At 37.6% G+C, this 13,908-nt stretch overlaps 1 protein-coding gene and 1 long non-coding RNA gene across 4 annotated transcripts; both read right to left on the reverse strand.

Moving 5' to 3' along the window:
* Positions 1-2,122: 2,122 nt before the first annotated feature.
* On the reverse strand, positions 2,123-6,192 carry LOC122076970. 3 transcript variants are annotated; one of them, XR_006139664.1, is made up of 3 exons: positions 5,368-6,192; positions 2,357-3,316; positions 2,123-2,266 (listed from the first exon to the last, which is right to left on the reverse strand). It is a non-coding gene; the product is annotated as an uncharacterized LOC122076970 (long non-coding RNA). The 3 variants fall into 3 exon arrangements; XR_006139662.1 differs by having other exon boundaries at positions 2,357-3,353; XR_006139663.1 differs by lacking the exon at positions 5,368-6,192 and having other exon boundaries at positions 2,357-2,596; positions 2,931-3,427.
* A 2,566-nt stretch (positions 6,193-8,758) lies between these two features.
* LOC122076969 (pentatricopeptide repeat-containing protein At3g14580, mitochondrial-like) lies at positions 8,759-11,043 on the reverse strand. The gene is made up of 2 exons (XM_042642648.1): positions 9,260-11,043; positions 8,759-9,099 (listed from the first exon to the last, which is right to left on the reverse strand). The coding sequence occupies exon 1, from the start codon at positions 10,987-10,989 to the stop codon at positions 9,271-9,273; it is 1,719 nt and encodes a 572-aa protein (XP_042498582.1). The 5' UTR covers positions 10,990-11,043; the 3' UTR covers positions 8,759-9,099; positions 9,260-9,270.
* Positions 11,044-13,908: the final 2,865 nt, after the last annotated feature.

A 13,908-nucleotide genomic window follows, 5' to 3' on the forward strand; every position in this document is an offset into this window, starting at 1 on the left:
TTTTTTTTTTTTTTTGGTTTTTTTTAATAAGTAAATATATTAAATTGAAGGAAAATAAGAAGAAAATTACAAGGCATGATTTTAGTGCAAGGTATTAGGATAGGTATCGTGCATCTAAAAAAAATAATATAGTATTGAATCGTTAATTTTTTCTTACAAAAAAACATATTTTGATTTCTTTATCTAATGGTTTTGGGTAGGTATTAAGTTGTATTTTATTTTTTATGTTATTTATAAATGCCAACTATTTAATTTGGAGATATACTAAATCGGAACAATTCGATAGATATGATCAGTTTAATTCATTATACTTAGAACCATGGTTGGGAGGATTTTAGAATATACCCAACACATTGGCACCCACCTATTATCCCCCCAGTCTTCACTCCCTACTAACATGAAATCAAAAAATGTGGAATGAACATGTATACAGGTGTTTTTTTTTTTTTTTTTCTTGATGAGGATTTGGAAGGACCTACTAACTTATTGATCAAACAAGAAGTTTGAACATCTTCTTTTGGCATATTCTATTCACTTTGGTTTGTGGTTCTATATAGGAGAACAAGTCATATTACACATGTGACTCTCAGTCACAGGTCATATTACAATGAGCTCAGTCACGTCACATTACACATGTGAATCTAACTCTGTTTTGAATTTTACATTCTGAAATCTTTGAATTTCAGGGTTATTTTTTATATCCATATTTAGATTAGGACAATTCCATAACTAGAGATCCATATGTCTTGTTCTGGTCTCTATTCTAGTCTTGTTTCTTTCTCTATGATTCTGGAATTTTCTTGGTTTTCAGGTGGTTAGAAACACTCTGTTCTAAATTTCAAATTCTGAAATCTTTCCATCGGTTCTGAATTTCTGAATTGGGCACTTGGAGGTTGTGATGTGCCCAATTCCCCATAAAGGGTGCTTGCTTCAGTGTTTGCTCCTATAAGCTGTAAGTTTTTAATAATAGTGATCAAAGGTACTAACATGTAATAATCCAAAAACATACTTCAGTCTAAATTAACTATTACAATCCAGGTACTACCAAATGATAATGAATTTGATATCATTACAATGACATCAGCCTTTTCTTTTCCAAAAAATTCCAACGCTCCTATCAGAGTTCATTCTACACTTTTGTTTAAGTCAAGCTTCTTGACTGCATCAAGAACATCTCTCAGCATCCTCGTATGGTCCTCCGATTCTTTAATTGCACCGTTCAAGTATCCTTTGATATAGTCTGATGAAGGGGAAGGAGATGATGAAGTTGAGATTACCAAGCATTGGGACCGAGGTGGAATCTAGTAAGTATGACAACCATAGTTGTCAAGGCGTCGCCTAGGCGTCCAGGCGGTTTGCCTGGGGCCTAGGCGACAGCCGCCTTGTTGCACTGCATGTCACCTCGTGTTTCGGCACTTATTTATGCCAAATATCATTCAAGTAAATGTTTTTAATATTTGTTATTTCATTTACTTAAGATATTATTCATAAATAAACAAATACCCCCTATTTGAATCCAATAAAAATAGTTTAAAAATCAAATTCTAAAAGGATAAAAACTCAACCCCCCAGTCCAAGAACAAAAACTAGATTTTGGTTATAGGAACGATTTTCAACTTTTAAATACTAGGGTTTTTCTCAATTATGAAAATTTTATAAATTCTATTATGTTAAAACATTGCTAAAAACCAAAAGTCCGGTAAAAAAATTTTTTGTTTTGATATTCATAAAATTATTTTCATTCAGGCGATTTTAACAGTATTCGCACACTTAAAAATAAGTTTGACTGAAACATAACTTTGTCATTGCAACTCAGATTTAAGTAATCTTAGACTTGTTAGAAAGCTGGTTTTATATTATAACTAATATAAAAAGTCTCGCGTAAAAATAAAATCATTTGACCAGTCAAACTTATTATAGAATAAGAGCATTTCTCTAAATGTTGATTTTTTATAACTTAATATGACTTAATGTTAATTTTTTATGACTTGATGTGGCTAAATGTTGATTTTTAATGACTTGCTGTGGCTTAATCTTGATTTTTTATAATACAAGATATATATAACTTACTAAATAATGTTAGAAAATAGGAAAAATAAAAAATAACACTTGTTCGCCTAGTTCGCCTTAAGGCGGACGCCTTCTCGCCTAAGCGCTTAGACAACCCTCCACCGCCTTGGTTTGCCTTAGCGCCGTGACAACTATGATGACAGCTTGGGCTTGAATTTGATATCCATTCGAACATTCCACAACCTTTGTTTTCAACCTGTAACGCAAATATAATCAACTTATAAGAATTTAAGAAAATAAACATTCAAATGTTAAATATCCTAAAAAAAAATTAAGAAATTCATACCCCAGTTGAATGCGGACAACACCAAAAATATCGACCATAATTCGCACCAATGAACCAGGGGCCCAACATGTATCCGTGGGAATTTCTTGTCTAAATCTGATTGCTATCGTCTCACTTTAAACCCTGGAACTGGGCTTTTAGAATTGCTTAAAGGCATAGGCCTTGAGATGCGCCTCAGGGTGAGGTAACAGCAACACCATATCGCATTAAAAAGTGTGACTGCTGTATTATGAATTAAAGCTACAAACAAAACATGGGAGAGCATTAGGTTTTCTTTTAGAAAAGACTGGAAATTAGGATTTGTAAAGAAAATGGCAGGGGGAAACCTAAGCAGCAAGACAGTGAACATGATATAGTTTAGAGAGAAAAATGAAGAAGAAATGAATAGCAAATCTATGATTTTTCCTTTCAACAAGACAACAATGAGAATAAACATCAGAGAAGACAACAAGAATTAACATCTGAGAAAATAGAATCCAAGCACCAATCTAGAGCAGGGCATGATTACTGTAAATCAGAAATAATTGATCCTTCTTAAGTTGAAACTCCCAATATAACAACTCATAAACCTGACCTGTGATGTTTGGATCAGATTCCTAATTCAAGGAGCACCTCCAACCTTCATGATTTGCATTCCAGAAAACCTTATCCTAAGTTGATGGAAACAGAAGCCCAACAGGATCAGGATTCCAAATATTCAAGATGAGGGAGGGCCAATAAGCTGAGGCTGCTATATTCCCAGATTTGCGATCTCTTGAGAGAGAATAACTTCTACAATCATTGAATAAAATTAGATAACAGGTCCTGAGTTTTTTTTTTTATGAAAGGAGACCCAAATCAAGCTCCACAAGCATGACTAGATTCGAAGAGGGGGCGAAAAATATCCTCTTTTGGATTGCCACAGAGAGGACATCCAGAATCCAAAAACTATCTTCCTATCTACCTTCCTTGCTGCATCCACTGCATGTGAAGCAATTCTGAGCACTAAATGAAGTAACTGAAACGGCAGAATGAAGCAATTGAAGGCTGCGTCTAGGTTGATAATGCATTCCAAAATAATAATAAAAAAAAAAAAAAAATACATACCAACAAGCATATAAAACAACATGGTATATAATGGTTTTTTTTCTTCGCTCCCTCTTTTTTTTTTTTTTTTTTTGCAATTATCAAATTGGCAATGGGATTGCTTTATTTGTAGATATTGGTTGCCTTCTGTTACCAAACTGTTATATGAAAGAGACCAACTTTATAAAAGCATCATTTACAGTGTGATTCATTAGCAAAGGCCTCCTCGAATTTTTAATTTTGAACAGGAAAAAAAAAATTGCTAATGTATAGATTCAAAAATACCAACCTATGTAGTAAGTGTCAAAGTCTGAAAGCCTAGAGTCTTTTCCAGTTGCTTGCGTTGGGCAGGCATGGGGTTTCAGCCCATTTGCCATCTTCTTCTGTTATCATTTTTCAGGCATTCAACAGGAGTCGTATTGGCTGGCTATAAATATAGCTTCCACACTAACTTAGGAGCCCTCATGCGAGGGCCAAAATGATTCACAGGTCTTGATACGCAGAAATCATCATTGTCAAATTCAAGTTGTACTTTAACAATATTTCGTGACTCAGTAGACCACATATAAGTATGTACACAAAAAGTACTAGGGATGGAAGCCTTCCTACGTGAAGCTAATCTGTAGTGTTGCTTTTCTAGAACACTACAGTTTTTCTGGGATTGGGTTTATCATGGCTAATAATGTTGCTCGGACTTCAGAACCCACTCCAATCTTAGAAATTTTCATTTGAACAAGTTTATAATACATTAACCAAAGCATGAATGTAAAATGGCATCAGCAGAAGATGCTATTGTAGATGAACTGGGTAAAGATCAGGGGACTGATAGGATTTTCAGACTAAATTGGGAGCCTTCTAAATTCAATTCCATTTTGGTTTTGTGAAGCATCTGGACTAAGTTCAAAGTTAAAATGTAGTCATCTGACCCATCTGAAATCCTGAGTGACTGTTTATAGTTAGAAACCCGCTCAATTGCTATGATATCAAAAGGCATCATTTCTCTTATTGATAAAATTTTAAAAATCATTAAACAAAAAGCTTATCAGAATTGCAGAAAGAGAAACTGAATAATGGTTGATAAAGATCTTAATCAGGCCCTGTCCATATCTTCCCACAACTTTATTGAACTACAGAAGCCATGACCCCACTGCACATCCACCAATCTCCTAGTCATAGCAGGATAACTTAGCTCTGCCAATCCCATGCCATGCCATGCAGTTGCAAGTTTAAATCCTTCTTGCTTCAGGCACAATTGTTATTTGTGGAAAAATGCCCGTCATAACAAGCCACACTGGATTTTGGACAGCCAATTTGCCCATAACCACTGAAGAAGTGCAGGTTTTATTCTATTGTGGATAAGCAGCAGGGCAATAGGTTGAATCTGGTTCAGCTTCCGGCCAGCCATAACCCAACTCAATACCCAAAAAAATAAAAAATAAAATTGAAAAAACTTAACAAATTACAATTAAAGAGGAGTGTTCAGAGAATTATATGTGGTAGATAGGGTAATGGAGGATGTTCAAGGTGTATACAGCCGCAGAAGAGTAGCTCAATTGGAATGATAGTTAAACGTTGATAACATCAAGGAATGGCCATGGACAATGTTTACTTTCAAACTTCCACCATGGTCAAGAAGCCAAATAGCCAGAATTTGTTGCAGACCTGATAGCTGAAGAGAGAAAGAGAGCATCGACGATGACGACAACACAGCAGAAATGGAAAGTGCAGGAGAGAGAGCTAAAGAGAGAGGGGGGAAATCCTTGGGTTGCTTTGGCTGTTTTAGTATAGTAAAACAGAAATTACTCCTCACCAAATTCTGTTCATATAAAAAATTCAGAACGTAATAAACCACGGCAGAGATTTCTTCATTCCAATTTCAACAAAACTGAAAAAAACCCCAAATCTAGGGTTTCACATCTAGGTTTGAAGAAGAGGAAGAACCATACCTCAAACAATCTGGAAAACACCCCCTTCTTCAGTCGATCGATGAAGCCAACAAATGAATCTTGCACAATGAGGAAGAAACATAAGTTGAAAACCTAGATATGAAGTTAAGAACCGGAAAGATAACAACCGACAACTCCAAAATCTGAAGAAAACACAGAAGAAGGGGGAGGGGAAATCTCACCTTGCCTGCGTTTTTTTTTCAGAAATCTCACCTCATCTGCGTTCATTTTTCAGAAATCTCACCTTGGCTGCGTTCGTCTCTGGTCGAAGGATGGGAAAGGTCAGATATGAAAATCCGATAAGTGGAGTCACCCTGATTCTGGGGTTTTTATATGAACCCTGGAATTAGGTGACTCGATTCTGGATTTACCTATTCAGGTTAACCGATTGAATCCCCAACTTTAGTGTAAATGGTGATTCCAATGAACACCATGAGTCCGGATCACTTTTTCGTTAATGTGAACCAAACAGTTTTTTTTTTAATGAGAAATATGATTCCATAGAATGTAATCCGATGGAAAAATTGAACCAAACACCCCCTAAAACTCCCCACACAACTCCACAAAACCGCAGTTCATTCAGTGGCCATACTTCATTTAAACTCTAACTTTGGTTTTAAGCTTTTAGCAATCGTGGTGCTCTACTATGACTCTTCTTTCTGTGACGAACTCCAAAAGACATTTCCTTTATTTTCTCTTACACTATCTATCAACCAAAGTCACAGAACAACCTTCAAAATGAGAATCGACTTGTCCATATTTGTGAAAGTAGCCAAGAACCCCCAATTTTTTTTCAGAGGTTAGAAAAACAAAGTAGGACTGCTTTTTTTTTGGTTGGGGGGGGGGGGGGGGTGGGGGGTGTCAGTGGTGGGTGGTGGGTGGGGAGGTTCAACAACTTAGAAGTTATGTCTGGCACTCAGGTTCTTAGTCATGTGGTACCGGAAAGATCAAATCCATGCTATCATTGGGACATTGCAAAGGATCTTATCTCAGTGCTAGATATTGTCTTAAATAGGATATGTATGAGACTTGAATAAAAAAGGCCCCTCCTCAGACTCCATGAGATCTGTGCATGGACATTTCCTATAAGAAGGCTCCTTACTGGGAGAAAATGAGTGTATTTCCTCTCCCAAATCTTGGATCTATATATTGGCATTATCTTCCATTGGTTCACATAATTTGCAAATAGAATGTAGTATTATTAAAAAATAGATAGCAGTTATACAAATCAGCCAAAAGTTCGCAATATGGCCTAAATAGAACTCTTCAGTCAGAAATTCATACCAGCATTTTCACATACCACTGGACTATTGACCATCAGGCTTCAATGGTCATCCAAACATTCCCCCCCCCCCCAACCCACCGGACCCCCACCTCCCAAAAAAAATAAAAAAATCTTGCAAGTCATCATTTCGTAGGAAACAGTTGAGTTGATCATTGACGCATCCAATTGGATAGTTGGATTGTTCAGACCATCAAATCAGACAGCCTAACCATCAAATCAGACAGCCTAACTTCCAGAGAATGGACTGAAGTTACTAACTTCAAAAATCTTCATTTATGTAATTTCAGCTAGCATGTGAGACTTTACCCAAAGACATTTAAAACCTGAAAGAATCTCTATCACCAGACTAATTCCTGTAACTACTTCAATTTTCATATTAAATTTAACCACCATTCGAAAAGCTGTTGAAAAAAGAACATTTAGCATGTGAGACAGTTTCAAACATGAATAGCAAATATGAACAGAATTATACACATCTACAGAAATACAAGAAACAGACACTGGATAAGGTGTAAAATAAATAGCATTTGCAATACAGATCATAGTTGTCAAGGTATTACTAATACAGAGCATAGTTTTCGATGCCTACGCAGCTTGTTGGTGTTGCCTTGACATCCAGGCCCAGCCTAGACGCCGTGACAACTATGGTACAGAGCTTCAAACATGTAAGTTGCGATTGAGATATCTTAATTTAGAAGGTAAAGAGTCATGCCTCTGGTTCCAGGTCTTTCTCCAAGATATACACAAGGCTGTTCCCATCAATTACCAGAGCTAGTGGAACAATTTTCATTCCTATCGCTTTCCCTGCATGCAACTGTGACACACTGGAAGATCTCATCTCATCAGGAATTTGGAGATAATCATTCTCAACATTTTTTTTATGTTTCAGATCCTTATTCCTGCATTTTGCTGATTTGACCCCATATTTAGACTAAGCATCAGCCAAAAGACGTCTACATTCATCCTCAGAATTTCCATTGATCACAATCTGCTGCATGTCTGGTGTCAAGAGTTTGCATAAGAGACCAATTGAGATTGCAGTCTCTTGCTTAAACGCAAAACCATAAACACTAAACCATCTGATCTGTTTTATCTTCAATGGGAATCTAAGAATTCTCTGTCACTCTTATTGAACCTGAAACTAATCTGACTGTTCATTTCCTAGACAGAAATTTCTCTCCCAATGGGGCTTACCATGGTCTTTGGGAGAAGAAAAATGAGAAGGCATCCTGCATGAAGAAAGGGTGTGTTACTCTACATAACAATTGGATCAGTGGGAAAATTAAGAAACTTGAACGCCAGGTACAGTCAGGTCTATGGGAGAATGATATCAGCACAAGGATGTGCCTTCATGGCTGTGATAGGAGCCAAACAAAGAGTCGACGTAGGAAAAAGCCAAAAGGATCCCTCTGAACCTTGGCAGTGCTCTCTATTTCATGGCTAATTTTGATTTTTACCTGGCGGGGAAAAGTGTGAAAATAAGTCCAGGCAACCCTTGCTTGGGAGAAATTATGAAGATAGCATTGAAGAAGAAAATGATAAATAGCTTGAATAATGCCCAACCTATCAACAATTTGAAATTCTTCGCCAGTGATGATAATAGGATGAATACACTTAGATCAAGCATCTTTTGGTTGCAAGTGATGCTGTAGAGTCGTAGACACTGTTCATTTCTTAAGCCTGTCCCAGTACAACCAGAGAGAATTGAAAGGGAGAAACAAATCAATATGAATGAACTCTGAGATTTCAATAGAATGATTCAAGTGCAAGAATCAAAATGCAACAGTTGCATTGCAAGGGTACCTCAGATTTGGTTGGCATGGAGAGGTTTTTAAAGTCTCCTGAGTTCTGTTCCACCAAATTTTGTACCAAACCCTTTCATATATAGGATAGGCAAAACCCTTTCAGTATGACATTTCCTCAAAAGCTAACAAACAGTCCATTTGAAGACAAATCTTGAAACTTCAATCTGAAGTGCAATTTATTACAAATGTGGTTTTAATATTTAATGTTTTGCCCTGTGTATCATAAGCCCTTCATGTCAAGGTCCTGTAACTGATCCATGTAGTTTATATTATTAGTGTTAGCAGATTTACAATCCATCCATTAAATACAAAGGGGAGAACAATCTTATAACTAACTGATAGCCTTCAATTTTTATCACAAAAATGGCCACCAGATTAAATACTCAATTTAACAAATACTGGTATTCAGTTACCTATTTTCTACTGACAACAACAGAAGAACCAATTTGATGAGCAAACAAATAGCAGAAGTAGAGGAAAATGAATTTTCCAGATTATTGCAATAGCAAACTCATCTAACTCACCAGAATGTCAATCCAACCATTTGAAGAGAAATTGCTTCATTCACCAGCATGTATTCCTGGAAAGCCTAATTGATACCAACCAATTGGCTGATAGGTAGATAAGAACATACTACTCTCCCTGTAACAAAAAATACTTTCCAAAAGTTTAACTTCTTGTTCATGAATGGCTCCGAGCAACTAATTGGACTGGTATAATTGAAAATCCTCATTCTCATTCCAGAATTAATGCATCTCAAGAAGAAAAAAGAAAATAAAAAACCACATTATTACAGACTAACCGAGAACAGATTTAACCAGTTTTTGTTCTGGACTGGAACTTTGAGAATCTGCTCTCTAAATCTGCAGCCAAATCTGCCATCCGTAACTTAGAAAGATCCTTCTTTACTTTCTTGAAAATGGGAAAGTTGGGCTTCAGACCCTTCTCAATCATTTCAACGAGAATCTCTCGGGCTTCAACAACGTACCCTTTCTGCTGATGAAGGCTTGCGAGCAGGCTGTAACTCTCATTGGCAGAAGATTTGTACCTGTTACTCATATCCACGACATATCTATGAGCCTCCTGGAATCTTTCATCATTAAAGTAGCCTTTGATGAAGGCAGCATGTGTCGTGAGACGAGGTTCCAGACCACACAACATCATCTGATTAAGGAACTCTATTGCAAAATCCAACCTTTGAAGTCTACATGCATGATACACAAGCACTTCAAAGGTTACAGGATCTCGAATATAACCCGATTCTTCCATTGCATTAAGCAGATTGCAAGCCTCAACAATACTTCCATTCTTGCAGAGCCCACCGAGCAAGTAATTATAAGAGTTGGCATTTGGGTCACAACCAAAATTCCTAATCTGATCTAGTATATCCAGTGCTGCTTGAAAATTGCCACTTCTACACTTAGCCCAAATCATGATGTTGTAATAAGATGTCTTCTTAGCTGTCTCCTCCATCACAAAGGTTGCCATGTCAAAGGCATTCGAAGTACATAGCTTCTTAATCAGGGCATAAGTGCCAGACCGACAACATGAGCCTCCAACTTCAGTTAATATATCTATCACTCTTTTGACAGAGCTCCTAACTGAAGCCCTATCCTTCCGAAAAACAGGCAGAAACCCAAATGCCCTTTCTGTGAGACAAATCCTCTTCTCTGAAAGAACTTTCAACAAAAGAAGCATAGAATCATAGTTTTTCAAGCCACCAAGATTAGAAATAATCAGGCTCCAAATTTGAGAATTACAGTTCATTTCAGGCTGAGCATCTCTAACCCAATTGAAGAAATGTAGAGCCGGAACTCTATTTGAGTTCAAGACCTCGAGAACCTCACAAAGCAATGTAGGGGATATTTTTCCACTCCTCTGACTGAGCTTCGATTTCATATGGTCTTCCCCTCGTTTAACCAACTCAACAATTTCGATCACTTCTTGGCTCGGTTTCCATCTAGTTGGTTGACGCTTGACATTTCCTCTACTTGTTTGACGATCAAAGTTTTTTCTACTCACTTGGGACTTACCACGAGCACCTATCCAACACTCCGCTAGACTATGAGTTTCACTAGAAATTGAACTTTCCAGTGGCTCCTGTGAAGGAGAAACGCCTATAGAAGACGTGGAAAACGATCGGGAAGCACTACTAACGGGACCCAGATCTGCAAGCTTAGAGACAAAGTATCTACCACTGATTCCAGAGTTGGCATTTCTACTGCACACTCCATTTTCTGGACGTAGATATAATAAAAATGTTAGATTCAGAGAAGAGATTGAACTTGATCTATTCAAATTTGGATCCTTTCTGCAAAGAATGCGCGAAAAATAATCACTGCCGTCGGCATCAAATTTACGACTGCAATTGCTTCGAACACAGGATTCACAAGAGCAAGAATCTCCAGAAAAATTTAGGGTCTTAGGAGAGGAACAGAGATGAAGAATCTGAGATTGATACAGAAGAGGATTGATACAATTAGGGTTGGAGGAGTACCTGAGCTTCCGGTATATGTGACATTCCCATCCCATGTTCCTCTTTCAAGCCGTCGCTGGGGTTTTCAAATCTCAACTGAAGTCGTGTGTTTGGTTTTGAGCGGTTGACCAGAGGAGAGAGCAGTGGAATTAGATAATAGAAATAGGGATAATTTGGTCAATATACTATTCCGATTTTTGTGTCTTTTGACTTTCGATTTCGCTCATGACACAGCGCGACTCAACCCGAACCGAATACGGGCCGAGAAATAAGGGTGTCAACCGGTTGCGTCAATCGGTTTCGATAGTCTTCATCAATTGAAGCCTACAGGCCTACACCGTTTTTGTTTAGTTAATCGAGTCATATTTCCTTTTCTTTAATGGAAATAAAAATCTCCAATAAACTTCGAGAAATTTGATCTAACATATCTATTCATAAACTACCCCTCAAAACTTGCTAACTTTAGCCTCATTAATCAATTTGACACCCTCTATTAGGTGGCAATAGATTTGTAACCTTGTTTTTTTTTTTTTTCTCATTATTTTATACTTATTAGAAGGGTAAAAAGGAAGTTTTCAAAAAGTCGAAAGTAATCTAATGCTATTCTTATGTAAAAGGATAGAGGCTTAATTGAAAAAAAATTGTGTTAAAATATTTTTAAGAACAAAATGAAAATTCGATACGTGCTACGAGAGTAGTACTATAATGGGTGACCTCCTAGGAAGTCCTCCTATTGCACCCTTTTTAAAAAAAAAAAACTCGTTGGAGAGGACCCCTCCCACTTCTCATGTGTAGAGGTTTCTCGTAGTGCTTTTGAATGATTGATTGAATCAAACAATTTTTTCAATGCTTGACAAGGGTGATAGAGTTCATCCTGATTGTATTAACGCTTTCGATCCTTACCATGAATGTGTGGAATTTTGCTTGGCTAGGATTGAGGAAACAAAGGACCGGCCCAGTGCTAGGGAACCAGAGGGTGCTAGCAACGAAGGAGATGTTGATACTCTAGGAGATGAAGATCTAGAAGAGGAAGGTAGCTTTGAAGGTGATGAAGAGGTGGAGGAAAATGAGGTCAACGATAGAGAAGATGAGACGGAGGAAGATGAGGCCAACGACGAAGGGGAAGAGGATGCTATCCCTGTTATGGAAGTTGAAGATAAGGAAGAGAATGGCAGTAACACAAGTGAAGTGGTGGTTGAGGTCGGTAACCTTGGTGGGGATAAAGATAAGGTAGAGGGTCTTAGCCATGTTATGGATGTTGTCGATGGTTGTGTCCCTCCTAAAAGTTTGGGAGTTTGAGTCTTCTTCTTCGAAGGGGCTCAGTCTCAGTTTTGTTCCTCTTGCTATTGTGGAAGGCAAACCAGTGATTCATTGTCCCTCTAGTGTTATTGATGAAGAGCTCCACCTTTGGACCAACATGTTGCACGCAATTGTGCAACATGTTGGTCACATGTTCAAAACTTGGAAATAGCCTCTTTTGCCAAGCAGGGGGTAAGGCTGCGTACAACTTGTCTTTCCCATACTTCATAGTAGCGGGAGCCTCGTGCACTAGATTGCTCTTTTTTTTAGACCTTCTTTTGAGTTCGTCAAAATCTCCCTTCCCCGTTTATGTCATATCGAAGGGAATGTAGATATCAAGCTCTTAGAAAGTGGATTCTTCATATTCCAGTTCAACGATGAGAGTGATAAATTGTATGTCCTGGAAGAAGGGACTTGGCATCTCCTGCGCGGGCTCCTCGTCATTAGATCTTAAAGCCCCATGCTACCGCTAAAGAAGGTGGAGTTCACCTCATTGCCTGTTTGGGTTCGACTTCCCGCATCATCAGTCTTTGTTTTTCTTTGGGTGCTTCAGGCTTCTCCTTCATTTTCTTCTTTTTTCTTGTTCTTCTTTTCTCTCCCTTTTTGTGGGGAATTTCTTTTGATGCTTTTTTAATATATACTTTATTCATCCAAAAAAACAAGAAAATGAAAATTGCGTTACATGCTTTTAGCAATAAAATAGGAGACGATTCAATGAAATTGTCAAATTCTATCGAGATGTAATTGAGATAATGTTTCATAATTAGAATTTTAAAACATTCTTTAAACAGTTTAAAACCATGCATGTATAAAAAAAGATAAGGAAATAAATCACGTGATCAGATCCCCTCTTGTAGGTGTGTTAATTCTGAGCCCGCACCATAGACCTAGTCGACCCCAACGTGTTTATGGCCCAACCTAGACTGGCTCGATTAATAAACATGTCGGGCTTTGTTTATTAAACGAGTGTTCACGGTGCATGTAGCTAGCCCGTCGGACACCCAACCCAACCGATATGTTTATACATCCGACTTGAACCGACTCGTTATAACCTGATCCCCTTTAATACTACTGATGAGCACATTTATGTGTGAAATCTAGGGTAGTAAAACATGCATTTTACATATTTAGAATGGAGCTACCTTGGGTTTTATTCTCTTTTTGCGGGTTTTATATTTTCAAGGCCTTAAGGACTATCGGGCGCTATATTTTCAATTTTACACGTAAAGAGGTCCTATTTCTTTCCATGGTTGCGAAGAGGACGAAATTCTTAGCAAGATGGACGTGTTCAATTAAAAGTACACATTCGTTTGGTCACCCGTACAAATGATTATTCTTTTTCGGGTCAGAAAAAGAATAATGGATCAGAACTGAACCGAGATGCAGAACCAGCCCGTTTGCAATTATCCCAGAGGTACAAGGAATACTCCAAATGCCAACAAGGATCGATGGACCACATCCTTAAGTGATTAAAGATTTGTTTTTGGTAACAACAACTACCTAGCTTAGTTGGTGAGCTATGGTGTACAAAATTTCCTTGCTCACCAAGAGGTCTCAAGTTCGAATCTCATGGTTGTTTTTTTTAGAGACTTTTGTTGAAGATTTTCTGTTTTTCACTCACTTAAAACACTAAGGGCATGAAGGGGATTTCCACATCAAATTAGAAGCAAGGAAAA

Source organism: Macadamia integrifolia, chromosome 4 (genome assembly GCF_013358625.1).
Source record: "Macadamia integrifolia cultivar HAES 741 chromosome 4, SCU_Mint_v3, whole genome shotgun sequence".
NCBI classification, from domain to species: domain Eukaryota; kingdom Viridiplantae; phylum Streptophyta; class Magnoliopsida; order Proteales; family Proteaceae; genus Macadamia; species Macadamia integrifolia.